General features: G+C 33.7%; 1 protein-coding gene across 3 annotated transcripts in view; it reads left to right on the plus strand.

The window, feature by feature from the left end:
* Neto1 (neuropilin and tolloid like 1) overlaps positions 1-15,029 on the plus strand; it is a 118,987-nt gene extending 103,958 nt beyond the window's left edge. For 2 of the 3 annotated variants that reach the window (XM_031366203.1, XM_031366204.1), the window contains 4 exons: positions 3,610-3,723; positions 6,610-7,168; positions 8,073-8,147; positions 8,978-15,029. In XM_031366203.1, coding sequence (XP_031222063.1) covers positions 3,610-3,723; positions 6,610-7,168; positions 8,073-8,133 — 734 coding nt within the window. In that variant the 3' untranslated portion in view covers positions 8,134-8,147; positions 8,978-15,029. The other variant, XM_031366205.1, reaches the window with a different exon arrangement.
* Positions 15,030-15,489: the final 460 nt, after the last annotated feature.

Here is a 15,489-nt window from a genome sequence, read left to right on the forward strand (position 1 = left end):
TCGATAATTCATACTTTTTAATGATAATTCATGGGCTTTCACCGACGCAGAGTATATGCATGCATATATGTATATATGTAATGAAATGTTCTCAAAAAGAAATAGAATAAAATTGCATTAAACTCCAAAAATAGCCACTAGCAATAGCTCATATGTTACCTACATATTTGTTGTACATTTCTAGGGTGTTTGCGTGGTAACTTTGTTATCTGAAGAATTGCATGCCTCCACACTAATCTGTATTTCCTTACGATAAGAAGGTGCTTGCTATAATGATGTTATAACATTGAGGACAGAACTCTTAAATTTTAAATGTTGTTTTCCCTTTTAAATAACGAATGCAGTTACTTAAAATAAACAAAGGTAAGTAGGCTCTCAGTACTGAAACTTCCCTGAAAACTCAGCTCCTATTTGACACTGGTTGACACACAGACCCCATAGCTCACAGGACTCTTCCATTTCTCAAGTGAAGTATTTGTATGAGCATTCAGTGGATAAAAGTTAAACTGTATTGAAGGTACCTATAAATGACTCACAGTCGAGATATACTATCCGGTTTTCTGAAAATTTTGAATACTTTTACCACAATTAAAAGGCAGCATTGTCAATTTTATCAACCCACAATTCCACAGGATCTCAACATTTTATTTCTTACAGATTGATGTTAAAATCCACGTAAAATATTTTCTAGATTAGTCAATATTGCTTTTTAAAGATGGAACTTGAATGTCTGTGGCTAGTATTTAAGAACAAAAATACATGCGATTTTCATGGTCTTGTCAAAGTGTATATGTGTATACTTAAGCTATGGTCTTTTTAAAGCTATACTCCTATTCATATGTCATGCTAAAAGCTTACATTTGTCTTGGCATTTAATATGTATAAGCTCTATTTTTGCTTTTTGATAGAATTGAATATCTTAAATTGTTGCGATATATTCAAGATAGAAAAATAGCTTAAAATCTTGTTTGTAGTATAGTCCAATATGCCTTATGACTTTGCACAAGGCAGTGATATCTCAAAAAAAGAAAGAAAAGGAAAGAAAAAGAAAAACGAAAAACGAAAGCCAACAAACAAAACCCCAAAGCATTTACTTTCCAAGTTAAAAGTGAAACATCACTTCAGCCACTTTGCATTGTATTATGTATCTCCTCAAGATTGCAAGATTGTTTTCCGTAGTATTGATTTTTTACAGATTACTTATCATGTAGCCGAATATGACCTTGGCCTCCTGACCCTACTCATACTGTTTCCCCATTGCAGTGTTGAAAGGTCGGGCCAGCATCACCTCTGCAAACTCTTAGCTTAATTCTTTTATTATCCCAAAACAGTTAAGACAGCTCACATGTATTTGCCATTTTCCCACATGACACACAGTATCAGTTTCACAACATTTAAAGGTTTAGAAATTTAATTGTTGATCCTCTGTGGTAACATCCTTGAGTCTGCTTAGATAGGTGTACACTGAAAGTGGCAATATCAGAACACATCTGTTTAGGCACACACAGGTAAGAATTGATGGACCAGGTTTCAAAATCAGATATTTTGACTATCAGCTGTGCTTCAGTGCTCTTCTGAAACAGGTCCCAGGTCCCCCTCCCCGTCTTTGGTACTGAGAAGAAAACCAGTGATTTGCATCTGTTTGGCAAGCTCTCACCCAGCTACATCCAGGTCCCAGGAAGGCTTAGAATATCTGCATCCTTACTATATATACATCCTGTGCATAAACAAATCCCTGCATTCACCCCATTTTACAGATATTAAAAGAGTAACTGACATGTTGGCCAGCTCAGTTGTTGAAAGTTTGAAAGAGATGTGCTGAAAGTTTGAGAATGACCTGTCAGGATTCCATGCCAACTATCTGTGTGCCCTCCTATTCATAGTAAACCTGCTGTGTTCAGGAAAACAATGACTGCCCACAGCCCAAAGCAAAGCTCCTCCTTTGGACAAACCCAGTTCGAGCCTGGTGTGTCCTAAGAGAATAATGTAGGGTGTTTTTTTTCTATTTACAAAAAGTAGTTTTAGTTCAAGTGCTAACATGTTATAGATTTGCTTTACAGCCATGGTGCTGGTTTTGTATTTTTCCAGCTTGTTTAGGATCTATATAATGTGTGTGTGTGTGTGTGTGTGTGTGTGTGTGCCATTCATTTCCCAGATTATTACTTAAGGTAAGTAATGGTAATTCTCATTGCTTAAAGTTAAAACATTGGGATAAAATTTATTGACATTTCTGTATTTATTGTGTTCTCAGTAAAACCACAACTTCTAATAACTGATAAAAAGCATGTTTATTAATCGATCTCCAATCAGGAAGCATTAGGAAAACAAATCAAAATGTTACTATTTGACATCCATCTCAGCATTCTTTGCAGCACACACTTACATTCCCCCATAGCTAAGGTAAAATGCTCATCAGATTCATAAATTTAAATTTTTTAAACTAACTCATAATATAGCAATTATATATCCATAAGGCATTATGGAAGACCAAGAAGTAGCCAAGTATCTTAAAGACATTCTTTACTTGGTACATAACTACATACCAGAACATTTTATCAATAACATCTTACACACACATACACACATTTTGAAGTCACTCTAATCTATGTTCAGAAAATGCCTTTAGGGTTTGTGCACACATTGTGTAATGAATCATCGCCTTTCTGCTAAGTCATTACAGTTAGCTACAGAAACTCCAATATAGTTCCAAATAAAAAGGCAATTTTTTTTGCAACAATATAACAGATCATGAAAATTTACATTATGGCAGATTTACACACCTCTTAATAACTCACTAATCTTACAAAGAATTAAGCATAATAATTTCAAAATTGCTGGCACATAATCTATGCTTGTTATAACTCTGTCAGATTTTATTTCATGTATTTAAAACATTATACAAGGAACCTAGAGAATACCCCAATTGTGGGACGTAACACTGTTTATTAGGAAGGCCCAAACAAGGAGCTGGTGGAGCCACTTGCTCTGAATTGGTTGTGTTGGCTGTTGCTCAGTCAGTGTCTCTCTCTCTCTCTCTCTCTCTCTCTCTCTCTCTCTCTCTCTCTCTCTCTCACTCTCTCTCGCTCTGTCTGTCTGTGTGTGTGTGTGTGTAAGAGGATGAGCATAATATGCATTTTGTATATTTTGAGGTTATTGAAGATTAATTTACGTTTGTTTCTAGATTTCTATAGCTTTTAGTTTACATATTCAAAAGTGTTATAGGGTTTTGTTTAATATATTTTCTATCAATAGTATTTGTCAGATATATTTTTAACATAACCCCTTTTATTAGTACTTCTGTACAGTAAATCTACATTTATATGTGTAGAATTTCAGTGTAGTGCACAGCGTATGCCCAGGGAAATTTCACAAACATTGATGAATTTCATGTCATGAGAGTGGTTATATATTGTATCATTCCAATAATCTAAGCCTCCAGTGGAGTGCCAGCCACATAGTTTAATGATCATTGTGGCAGATTTTTGAGAAATAAGTAACATGTCTTGTTGAGTACACAGCCCAATTGAATTACATTGAAGAACACTGAATATGACTTTCTTTCTTTGTCATGTTCTTTCTCCCCTCTCCGTCTGTTTTTTTTTTCTTTAGCTCCCTGTGAAGGCAACACATTCTTCTGCCACAGTAACATGTGTATTAACAACACGCTTGTCTGCAATGGGCTCCAGAACTGTGTATATCCCTGGGATGAAAATCACTGTAAAGGTAATGAACTTAGAGCTACAGAGTGGGAAGGAACTATATCTGCATCAGTCTTAAAAAAATAATCATAGGATATGTGTTTTTCATGTGTCTTAATGTCAGCTTGTAAAGTCTGGAGACTTATTCATTTGTACAAACAGTGGACTGTACTTATATTCTAGAACACTAAAGATACCTCATGAGAACTTGCAGAGCCAAGTGGAGAAAAGAGCAGTAGTAATGGAGAACCTCACTTCTCTATAACTCCATCTTATTTCTTCCATTTCTTCTGATCTGTTTCATTTATTCAAGAGATGTCAAATTCATCTTTTGCACATGCTCTAGAGACAAAATACTTAGAAAGGTCATTTCTGTTTTCAATTGAAGCTATTTCTATTTTGTTAATTAAAAAACTTTTTCCTCTCCCATGAAAACCCTATTCAACCCTGTTCAAAGGAAGATAAACAAGGAGTCGTTTCCCAGTTAAATTTTTGGATGGTCTATCAATATATATTTTCTGTAAGAGAAGCAGAGAAACCCTGTCTGGTATCCACTGAACCAGAGTCAGTAGAAAAAGTATGTTTAATGGAAGCTATTTTGATAATTGGTGCTAGTCATGATTTTTGTTTAAGGAACCAGCTGGGAATAAATAAGAAATTAAATGCTTTCTGACTTATCCTCACACCTTAGTGAAAGCGAGCAGCCATCAACATTGGTTTGTTGTATGGGAGAGTAAATGCAACAGAAATAAAAGAGTAATCAAGAAAAGATGATGGAAAATTCCTTATAATAGCACACTGCCTTTACTCCAGAGAGTTAAACCATCTTTGAAGTCTTAATTAATTTTCTAGTGATAGAAAAACTTACTTTTACGATCACTAATGATTTACTGGGATTGGTTTTGTGTCTTAGCACATACTATATCAAAAAAGAAGGTTCTAAGTACATAATTTCTGATAATGGGCAGAGGATTTTATATCTATATATCAGGTAGGTTCATATAGCACTGTATAAGTCTTCTAATTCTACTGGCTCCTCTGTGTCTTCTGCAGGACTCAAAGACAATATTACAGTTTTCCTCATCATAAAATGCTGCATGGCTTGATTTTCTTTCTACATTTATAAAGCTTCCGTTTCATGTGGTCTTTGAACCCATGAGTGTCTGGTGTTAATCCTTCCCCCAGATTACCTTCTTTATCTCATAAGATGATAGAAAGGTTTAGTAACATACTTTTGTCCTAAAGTGTATTGATTTGCATCTAACTTTCTTTGACTAACATTTCATGCCTATTAAAATTCATTATACTTTTTATATAACAAATGTTTGCTACAGTTAATGAATAACTGAATATTAATTTTATTTCATTCTAATAGCCTCTGTATTTCATCAGGTTATTTAATACATCTACATATAATGATATCCATACATGTCAGTTTTTGTTTTCTATATATCTCATATATCATTTCATTGTTTTCTCCTTTTATAAGGTAACTTTTTAGTGTTTTACAACAGTTTCTTGATTTACTTTTACTGTGTTGGCTTAAAGGTTTATCCTACTGACCTTTTATGTTTTAGGCTGAAAATATTAATAAAATGTAGAGTTATTCATTTACATATAACTATTCTATACTCTTTTTACTCATTATTTTCTACATTACTTTATTTATCTTACAACCTCAACAACTTGTCATAATAATTGGTACTTTATATCATTCCCCTTTCAGGATGGTAACAGAATAAGGGCAGTATATATTAGTATAATTTGCTTAAAGCATGTTTTGGTTATTGTTTTCTGCATTGATTAATTATGTTTAGGAATTTTTTTCTTTAACATTGTGTTCTTTTATAATAAACCATGGTTTATATCCCAGCAAACTTCATTCTACTACTGGTACCAGTAAACCACAGTTCTATGACTTATAGGTGCTATAGTGCAATGATTAAGATCTCACAGTATGTTTTTATGAAACAGACTACTGTATATGAAGAAGACGAATATGCCTGTTTCTCTACCTCTTCCTTCTTAGTTGTTTGGATTTGCTGTGGTCATGGTTTTTCTTATGTGTAACTTAAAGACCTTTTTTGAGGCAGATCCTACCATTATTGATTTTTTTTTGTTTTATTAAATCTGACAATGATTTTGTTTTAATTTTATATCAGATTTACTAAACAGTGAAGGACTATTTATAATTTATTCTCTCAACCTTCTGTACATGCAGATACTATCTCTTAAGTGTGTTCTCTCTTCCTGGTCTCTATGGTCTGTTATCATATGTGTCCATTTACTCTCCACTAATAGGAAAATTTCCATACCTTCATTACACCAGAATTTTACTGCTCAATTTTTTATAATCATTTTTTTATTCAGGAGAATATGGACAAGTTCTCTTGCTACCAGTCCAAAATGTCTGCTGTGATTTTGTTTTGATTATTCTTGGTATCAGAATGCTGTGTGCCCTATAACTTCAGTTTTACCTGTCTATCAAAAGTAGAGAAGAAAAAAAAATCTATTCATTACCAGTTCAGTATTTTAGAGGTCCTCTTATGACTAGGAAAAGAAAGCAAGTCATAATTCAGGAAATTGCCACAACATTCATAACACTGTTATAAGTCTTATGTAAACTTTTGCATGAATATGTTATATGAACATGCATATATACACATATTCATTTTCAAAGTAGAGATGTGAGCAACGAGATAGTTACTTTTAAGGATGGAAAATAGAGCCATTGTGAAAATAGAAACTTAATTTTGAAGAATTGTTGTGTGCTAATTTAAGGCTGTTAAAATTGTATGCTCAGCCTATTTTACTTTAAAGTTTTGAATTTGCATTTTGAAGGAGATATTAACACATGGTGGGTTGTTTCTCCTCTTGTCTGTCTGTTGTTTTCACTCTCTCCTACCTACAGAAAAGAGGAAAACCAGCCTGCTGGATCAGCTGACCAACACCAGTGGGACGGTCATTGGCGTGACTTCCTGCATTGTGATCATCCTTATTATCGTTTCTGTCATTGTACAGATCAAACAGCCTCGTAAAAAATACGTCCAAAGGAAGTCAGACTTTGACCAGACCGTTTTCCAGGAGGTGTTTGAGCCTCCTCACTATGAGTTATGTACGCTCAGAGGAACTGGAGCAACAGCTGACTTTGCGGATGTGGCAGAAGACTTTGACAATTACCATAAACTGAGGAGATCATCTTCCAAATGCATCCATGACCATCACTGTGGATCCCAACTGTCCAGCGCGAAAGGTAGTCGCAGTAACCTCAGCACAAGGGACGCTTCCATTTTGGCAGAGATACCCACGCAGCCAGTCAAGCCCCTCATCCCACCCGTGAACAGAAGGAACATCCTGGTCATGAAACACAACTACTCACAAGATGCCGCAGATGCCTGTGACATCGACGAGATTGAGGAGGTGCCCACCACGAGCCACAGGCTATCCAGACACGAAAAATCTGTCCAGCGGTCAGTATCCATAGATATTTGATGGCAACTATAACTGAAGACAAAAATGCTGCCACAGCATTGAGTTCTAGCCTGTCTTCATGCTCACTTGCCCTGTGAATGATAGTGTGCTAGTCAGCTTTTTATATCCCACACATGAGCATGATATATATACGCGTGCAATGACACATGTGCACACAGACAAAAGATTTTTATTTCTGTATATATGAAAACTATTTCTACACAAACGGGGCACCTCATTTATGATAAAGATTTAGACAACGAATTTGCCTTCACAGTCATAGAGTTGTTGCTCTTATCAATGTTTATGTATTTTAGAACATAAAATAATTTTCTGAAGCTGTTGTTACCAAGATAGCTATACCATCTTATTGAACATTTTTAATACAAAATATTTTTCAATAGAATCTATCTACTTTGCTAAGAAAATAAAAATATATTTTTACATATAACATAATATTTATATTACAAATTATATTTTATAACATCGAATACTAAAATACTGAAAATTTATATTTAAATACAGAAATTAGGAGAGACAATTTTATTCGGTTTTCATTTATACATATATATAATATCATATGTTAAATTTTAATATTCCTAAAATGAGTAAAAATATTTGGGCAGAAAGATTTGAAATTAATAATGTATTTTTAAATTCCAAAACACATCAATTGAGTTATGCTGTATTTGCATGCTTACTATATTTTACCTAACCATATAGATATATAAATTTCATTCATAAATTCTAAAATATCTAATTTGATTTAATTTATTTTGCATGCTGCTGTAATAACATTGTTCTCATTGCTTTATTAACTTTAGGAATGTTTGTTAAGAAAATATATGTATTTATATTTGTGCAAATATTACTTTGTTGAATGAAATAGCCATAACATTCCAGGTTCTGCCTCATTGGGTCTCTAAGCAAACATGAATCTGAATACAACACAACTAGGGTCTAAAACGAAAATTCAAGGTAAGCAAACGCCCTCAACTCCTTCTCCCCTTGTCATATTCTATCTTGTTCTGTTTTATTGTAATTGTCCATAGCATTTCAGGGCATGTGGTTTGTGTTCATTATTTCTTAAGCTACATATCTCATGGCACTTCATATTTAGAAGTATAGTGGATGCAATGGTAATGGAGTGACTATTCTTAGGATAGATAAGTTAATAATACATTTTAATATTCTTTCATCATCCATTTTCAGCAACAGAATTAGCTAATATTCACATTGTAAATTAAAGACGATAAAAGCAACATTTCCTCAAGAACTAGTGCAAGATTCCTATGTTTTTGAATAATCAACTATAAGAATATTCACTCTTAAGGTAACTAAAGTAAATGCTTTAGAGTGGAAATTATTGATACAATTTGACTATAATCTATTTGCAACACCAAGTATTTGGTAATATTCATACAATTTATGTAGCTTTTATTTTTGCATGAGTAATTAGCTTATCTCATTAAAATTTAATGTGGCATGTTGATCAAATTTTATTCCATAAAATTTGAATGCTTTATTCTTTAAAAGCCTCATAACCTTCAGCTGTCCACGTGTGCATCTGTATATCATGAAATATCACACCGGTTTTGCATTTTCACTTGGTAGTCTGTGTTTATTTTACTGTAATTCATCTCCAATTAAATTTGCTTCACAGCTAAACTCCTCAAAACTCCTCAAGCCTACCAACCGTTCTTGAATTAGGAGAACACATTCCATGCTCAGTGTGATCTTAATAAGTTGATGTTTGTTGCATTTTTTTTCCATTGGGAGAAAATGTTTTAACTGTGCTTTATTTTCAGAGAAGAACTATTTGTACAAACATGGGAACTGTGAAAAGAAAATTCCATAGTGAATTGTGAAAAGTGGACATATTTCTAAATTCATTCCACTGCCTTTATCCAAACTTAAGAGTTACAGACAAGTCTTATTCCTTCGGCAAGACCCCCTGCTGCTGCACAATGATGTGTCCATTTCCTAATTTGGTTGCTGATCACCAAGTGCTCCTTAGGTTTTAAATACATTCTGAGATTTATGGAAACTTGAAGAAGAAATTAGTTCCTGATTGAGACTACTACCCCAGCTTTATGTTTACTGTCAGTTTCACATTATTTATATGTTGTTTGTGTCTCTTTGTTACACGATTGTACCTATGTGATCTATGGAAAAAGAAAAAAAAACACAACTTTGAGTGAACTTTGTGTTACATGTCCATTGTTTTCATTACATAGACTGCTTGAGAATAGTGCAGTCCTGCGTGCTTTCGAGCAAGCTGCAGTGAAAAATGCTAAAGTGGATCATGAAAATTCCATCTAGAGGTTCAATGGACTGTACACACCTGTTGTTTTATTATAATTAAATTCAGTAAAACATAATGAGTAAAATGTAGGTTGCAATAAGACAAATCTCTCTCCCCTTCTCTATGTCTTTCTCTTTGCCTCCCCCCCTTATTGTTTCTATGTATCCCTGCTTTCCTTTTTGTTTTTACCAAGGAACTATCCCGAGTTTCACAAAATGGCTTCTTGAAATCAGGTATTTTACCATTCAAACTCTACAACAGAATTTTGTTTGATTAAGCACTTAGCAATATGACTGAACTGACAGTTTGAGAAAATACCCTGCATGTCAGTACTGGATATTTAGGTTGGAAAAAAAATGCCCTCTTTATTAGACACATTGTAAAAAGCATGCATTCTCAAATATTGCTGTTACTGTTCCATTTCTTTGTGTCATATGCTTGCTACTTGTAACTTTTATATAAATATATATAAAATGTATAATAATTTCCTAATTTGAGTTAAGAGAATTGTTTCTTCTACTGTGATACAAAGCAGAGTTACATAAGTACATGATTTGTTACTTTCAACACTCTCCACTCTCTAGATTACAGGATGCCATTTGATACTGAGACTTACTTCCCTACATCCTTGATTATTAACATCTTGCAAGTATCTTCTTTTATATTGAAAGTCTTTCTAAGTCAATCCTTAAAAGTCATAGACCCTTTTATGACTGAACTCTACCATTCCCGAGTTACTTCTTATCCATACACACCTATACCTGAATGCTTAATGGTTGCAATAAGTTTCATACAGAAAAACTAAAACTCTTATAGCACACAGAAGTTCTGTTGAATTATATGCATCCCCATAAACATTAAATGGATACCTTCTTAAATACAAAATTGTACTCTTAGACAATTAAATTTAAAATTACAATGACAGCAAACCTGCTTACTACCTTCAAAATAGCGAAATTCTCAATAATAAAAATAGGAGGACCTTCAAATAGCAAAGAAATCTGCTCTAAGACAATGTTTCCCAGCAGCTGGAGCCATGTTTACAATCTAAATGGATATTCCTTGTCACAAGGCCCTAATAGGAAGCTAACCCAGTATATATTACAGTATAAATAAAAGAAAACATCAACAACAAGGAAACGGAGATAAAGTAAATTCTAATAGAAAAAACTAACTAAAGAAATACAGCAATTCTTGAATATTGGAAACATAATTAACTTACCTTGGGAAGGACTTGCAGCACATGGAAAGAAGTACCAGGTGGCTGACCTGTAATCCAAGCTATCTGAAGACAGAGAAGGGCAAACCATTTAACTAAGCTAGCTGAAAGAGAGAAGCCTGAATTCAACAGGAGCCCTTTCCTTAGCAAACAGTGAAAACTAAGTGAAGATGCTCAGTGTCGACTTGTGGCCTATACACACACACACACACACACACACACACACAAACACAAACACCATGCATATACTGATAAAAGTAAAATAGCATACAAAGGATCATTCTTTGAATTAATTTAACAAATTGTCCAAGAAGAGAATGTACTGACAAAATTAATATTATCTTTTTTTACCATGATACATATTTTATACATATCTCTTATGATAAAATTCACCTTTACTCATCTCATTTTGCTTGCTAAATTATTTGTTACCACATGTAATGTTGTGGGCCATTAATTAAAACTTTGCATTCCAGATTATCATTTAAATTAGTTCCACTATTTTGGGTTATGTCATCTCTTTAAGGGTCCTCATTGGACATTATAACCCTTGAATGAAGAATCTCAAAGACTTGATATGTAGTCCCTGTGTGTATTATTACACAACAATGAAGATAATTAAATTGAGTGGATAAATCACCATGTACCTGTTATGTAGATTTACAGGTTTTTCCAAGTCTTTACAGATCTATAAAATCCTGCAGATCTTCTTATTTTATGCTTAAATGTATTTATGCCCCAAACCCACTAAATGGGCACCTTCTTTTTTGACATCAAACTGAATTAAATATAAATTTAAGGATGGTGATTCACATGTATTTGATATATGATTATTCCATGGGAAAAATAGTCCCTTAGAAGATGGACCTCCTTATGGATGATGACCAATTAACTTACAGGTATTGAGTTGTCAAGAAAGGAGATGCTAGGATCACTGCACAGATTCTTTGAGACTTGTGATTGTCCTCATTAGAGATGCGATCTTGTAATAGATAATGTGAGAGTCCAGAAAAGATTTCAAGTATATTTTGGAGCTCGCTACAGGTGCCTTCATAAAATCCAATATTGAGATTTTTGAACATTCTAAATACCTATTAACTACAACAGACTTTTTTGCTTTAATATCAACCTTTGGACAATCTTAAAAAATGGGTAGCACTTGTAGAAGGAAGTGTTCAAAACCATCAAACAAGTTCAACAGTTAATATTTTATTCCCAAAGTGAATTCTAATATACTAGCATAAGAGCTATATTGATTCAATGAGCTCTTTTTAAATATATCACTATCTAAATTTGTTGATTCAGCCTTTAGAATCTTGGTGGTCTCCCATGTTACAAGAAATATCCACATCAGCCCGAGTTAAGCTTTGTAGTTCTATCCAAGGGCAGTACTGTTGCTCAATGCAAGGTTGATGTTCTGATATCTAATTCTGATTTTTTTCTGTACCTCCTTTTACAAACATGCAAATTTTATGCATCATTTCACAAAATAGACATGATATTTGATTTGTTACAACTTAATTTAATCAGATCATTAAAATGTGCTGTAAGCATAACCGGAGATCAATGTCACAAAGTCGTAAAGGAGAACTCACCCTGTCCTAGAGATGTTGATTCTTTTTCCTACTTTTTGTCCTATTACAATTATTTAAGAGCATTGAAATAGATTAACAATTCTGCCTCCCAGCATTTTAAGTTTTTCTTCTGCATTATGTGAATATTCCCTTAGGTTTTACATTAGATTCTTCTGTATTTCCCCAAAGGAAGTCAAGATTTTCTTAGTTACAGGTTTCACTTCTTTTATTTTTAGATCAAGAATGGATTTCCCTGAACTAAAAATATTGAAATAAGTTGGATAATATAGTTCTGAGTCTTATCACCTTTGAGTAGCAACAACAAACAATCCATCATTTTTTGATAGTCAAATAAATGAAACTATATAGTTTGAATGATATTAGTTTTCAATTCTGTAGGGGAGTTAAATAAATAAGTTATTTAAAATTAATCTGAATCCTAAATGGATATGATATGGGCATTGAGTTGTTTTTTTTTTTTTATTTAATGAACACAAGAGTTAGTTGCTATGCATACAGTCCTCCATTAAACAGTTTTTATTTATCACTGCTTGATGAGGAAGATGCAGACAAGGTATCATCAAATAGGTAACAGAATATGATAAATGGAACTTGAGTTGGTTAGTTGTTTCTTATTCCCTTAGTTAACATTCCTTATATCCCCTTTAAGAAGATTAGAGAAAGAAAATTACACAGCAAATTTTTTTCTAAAAAAAAAATATGTTTTTAATCACTTATACAACTCAATAATTCCAAAGCAATTTGTAATTTAGAATTATGCCTATTTATTTTGTAATGGATTTAGATTGTTCTAAAATTTAGTTAAATAGACAATATTATTTGAGTAAACCCCACAGAGAAACAAAGGGAAGAAATATAAGTAGGTAATGTCAAGAACATAATTTGGGACTTGCCCCGGAGCATCAGTTTACCTGCTCTCTGTTGTTTTCCTAGAGGGGGCCTGCTTCTCTTTAACATCCCTTCATTTCCTTATGTTAGGAAACACACGCAAAAGCAAGTTCATCAAGCTTCTGCCATTTGCTTGGAGCACTTAGAGATGTCCTCATTCACGTGAACCAGTGTGATCACATCGTCGGTCGCGTTTCTCTTTGGCAACCATTATGGTTGTGCAGCCAGTACACTCTTTGTCCCTATCATCTTTTTTTCTCTTCAAATGCTGAGCCATACTATTTTCTGGCCATTCATTGAAAAATTATTGATGGTTTAGTCCCTGGGAGCTCTCAGGGTGTACTGGAAAAGATATCATATGACATGTAAATAAAGAAAATATCTAATAAAAAATAACTTTCAAAAAATAAAGAATATCTCAAGTTAAAAAAGAAAAAGAAAAATTGTTGGTGGTGTCTCTTACTGCTCACCATACTCAAATGAAAATTACAGCTGACCAGGACATATGATGTGTAAGTTATTTAAAATAAAATTAATCCTTTTATATCACATTATTAAATTTGTATTCTTTATTCACTTTCCCTAGAGATAAACTTATATAAATATTGCTACATTTTTGGGGGGAGAGGGGTGTCTGTTCAATCTGTATGTCAAAACTTCTTCAGCATATTTGAAAAAATGGATAATGGTGGAGAGTGGTGGAGGAATGGTGCTAAGAACTATAGAAGGAAGACACTTCCACTCACAGTATTTTTACCATCTAAACTATCTTAAAACACTAATTAGATCCCCCTGGGTCCTTTTTACCATGTAAACTATCTTAAAACACTAATTAGATCCCCCTGCATTCTTCTCATCCATTGAACACAAAACATAATTGACTATCGAGCAAATAAAATAGACATGATATGGTAAAATCAAGATGTGAGAAGTTGAAATATGAAAATAGTTATTTTCTTAGGAGCACCAGAAGAGTCCTAAAAAGTGTCATCTTCCTAAGAAGACAGTGAATGAGACCATTGGCAACATGTGCAGGGAAACATTTGTGTTGAGAGTAATTAGGTCATACACAGGCTTGAGGACCTTTCCTTGATTTGGATAGTAAGCAATGAAGGGTTACAGAAAATATAGTTCAAATAGTAGACAGAGTTGGTGCTGTGTTTCTGAGCACACTAGGTGCTTACCCCAGAGTTTGCCTTTTGTTCAAAGATGAACTTAGTGTATTTTGGGATGGTGTGAATGGAGAATTCTCTCAAGACAGTGTGCTTACTAAGTGGGGTACAAGATGACACATACTGAATCAATTAACATAATGGATAATAAGACATTAACGGTAACATGGTTGGAGGGTCAGGAGTATGTCTTGCCATCCTGTTTATTTTCTACAATATGTTAATTCCGTGGTTATAGTGAATGAAGAAACGTACTGAAGGTCACATGACAAAGCCCATTCTCAGAGATTTACATTAAATCTTTTCCTTGTTCACAAAAAGTGTGAATCTGTGAATGAAACTACTGCAAACTGTACGTTGTTAGCTTTTGTGCAGTCAAGGGAAGTGAAGTGGTTTATAACTTTTATAAGACTCTGTAAGTGGTGAGTTCATTTCTTATACTGAGCTGGCTAACTACTGCAGTGTTTTCCACCAATGTGCAAATATAACTGTTAATCAGTGTACTCCATCAAGAGAAGTTGAAACATATCCATATCGCCCCATAATTTTGTGTTTACTCATCTATAAAATGTGTATCATAAAAGCTTCTTTTCACATGAGAGTGTCAAGACCAAATGATCATGCACTGGAAGATATTTTTTATATTCTATGATGCATTGTAAAAATAAACCATTTTCCTAAGTTGTGTGTAAACTTCATTTTCTAATTGACACGGTGCCTACACATCTATAAAAGACAGCAAGAAAAGACATTCACTTTTCATATCTGAATAAAACACGTGACTTCTAGAAGCCATTGAATCTGACATCCTGAGGATGCCACTTTCTTCAGGGAACATTTGCACCTTCATATCAAATTCTGTTTATCTCTAGTGAGTGTGAGTAGCAGTGGAACTGAGCCCTCTTAAGTAACCCCAATGATCCCAACAGTTGTCAATTTGTTCACAAACCTAAACATAGAAAGCAGAGGTCTATCTTCAACCATGTACAATTGTTCCATGTCCGTCCGTCCAGACATAAAGATAGCTAGGGAGGTAAGTATAGTCTTGTGGCCATATTTATGACATGATGATGTCATACACTGCCACTGATATTTTTCCAACAGTTCAAATTTTAGTTGCAGTTTGTACTGCACATGTGTT

The sequence above is a fragment of the Mastomys coucha genome, unplaced genomic scaffold (assembly GCF_008632895.1).
Source record: "Mastomys coucha isolate ucsf_1 unplaced genomic scaffold, UCSF_Mcou_1 pScaffold13, whole genome shotgun sequence".
Lineage (NCBI taxonomy): Eukaryota > Metazoa > Chordata > Mammalia > Rodentia > Muridae > Mastomys > Mastomys coucha.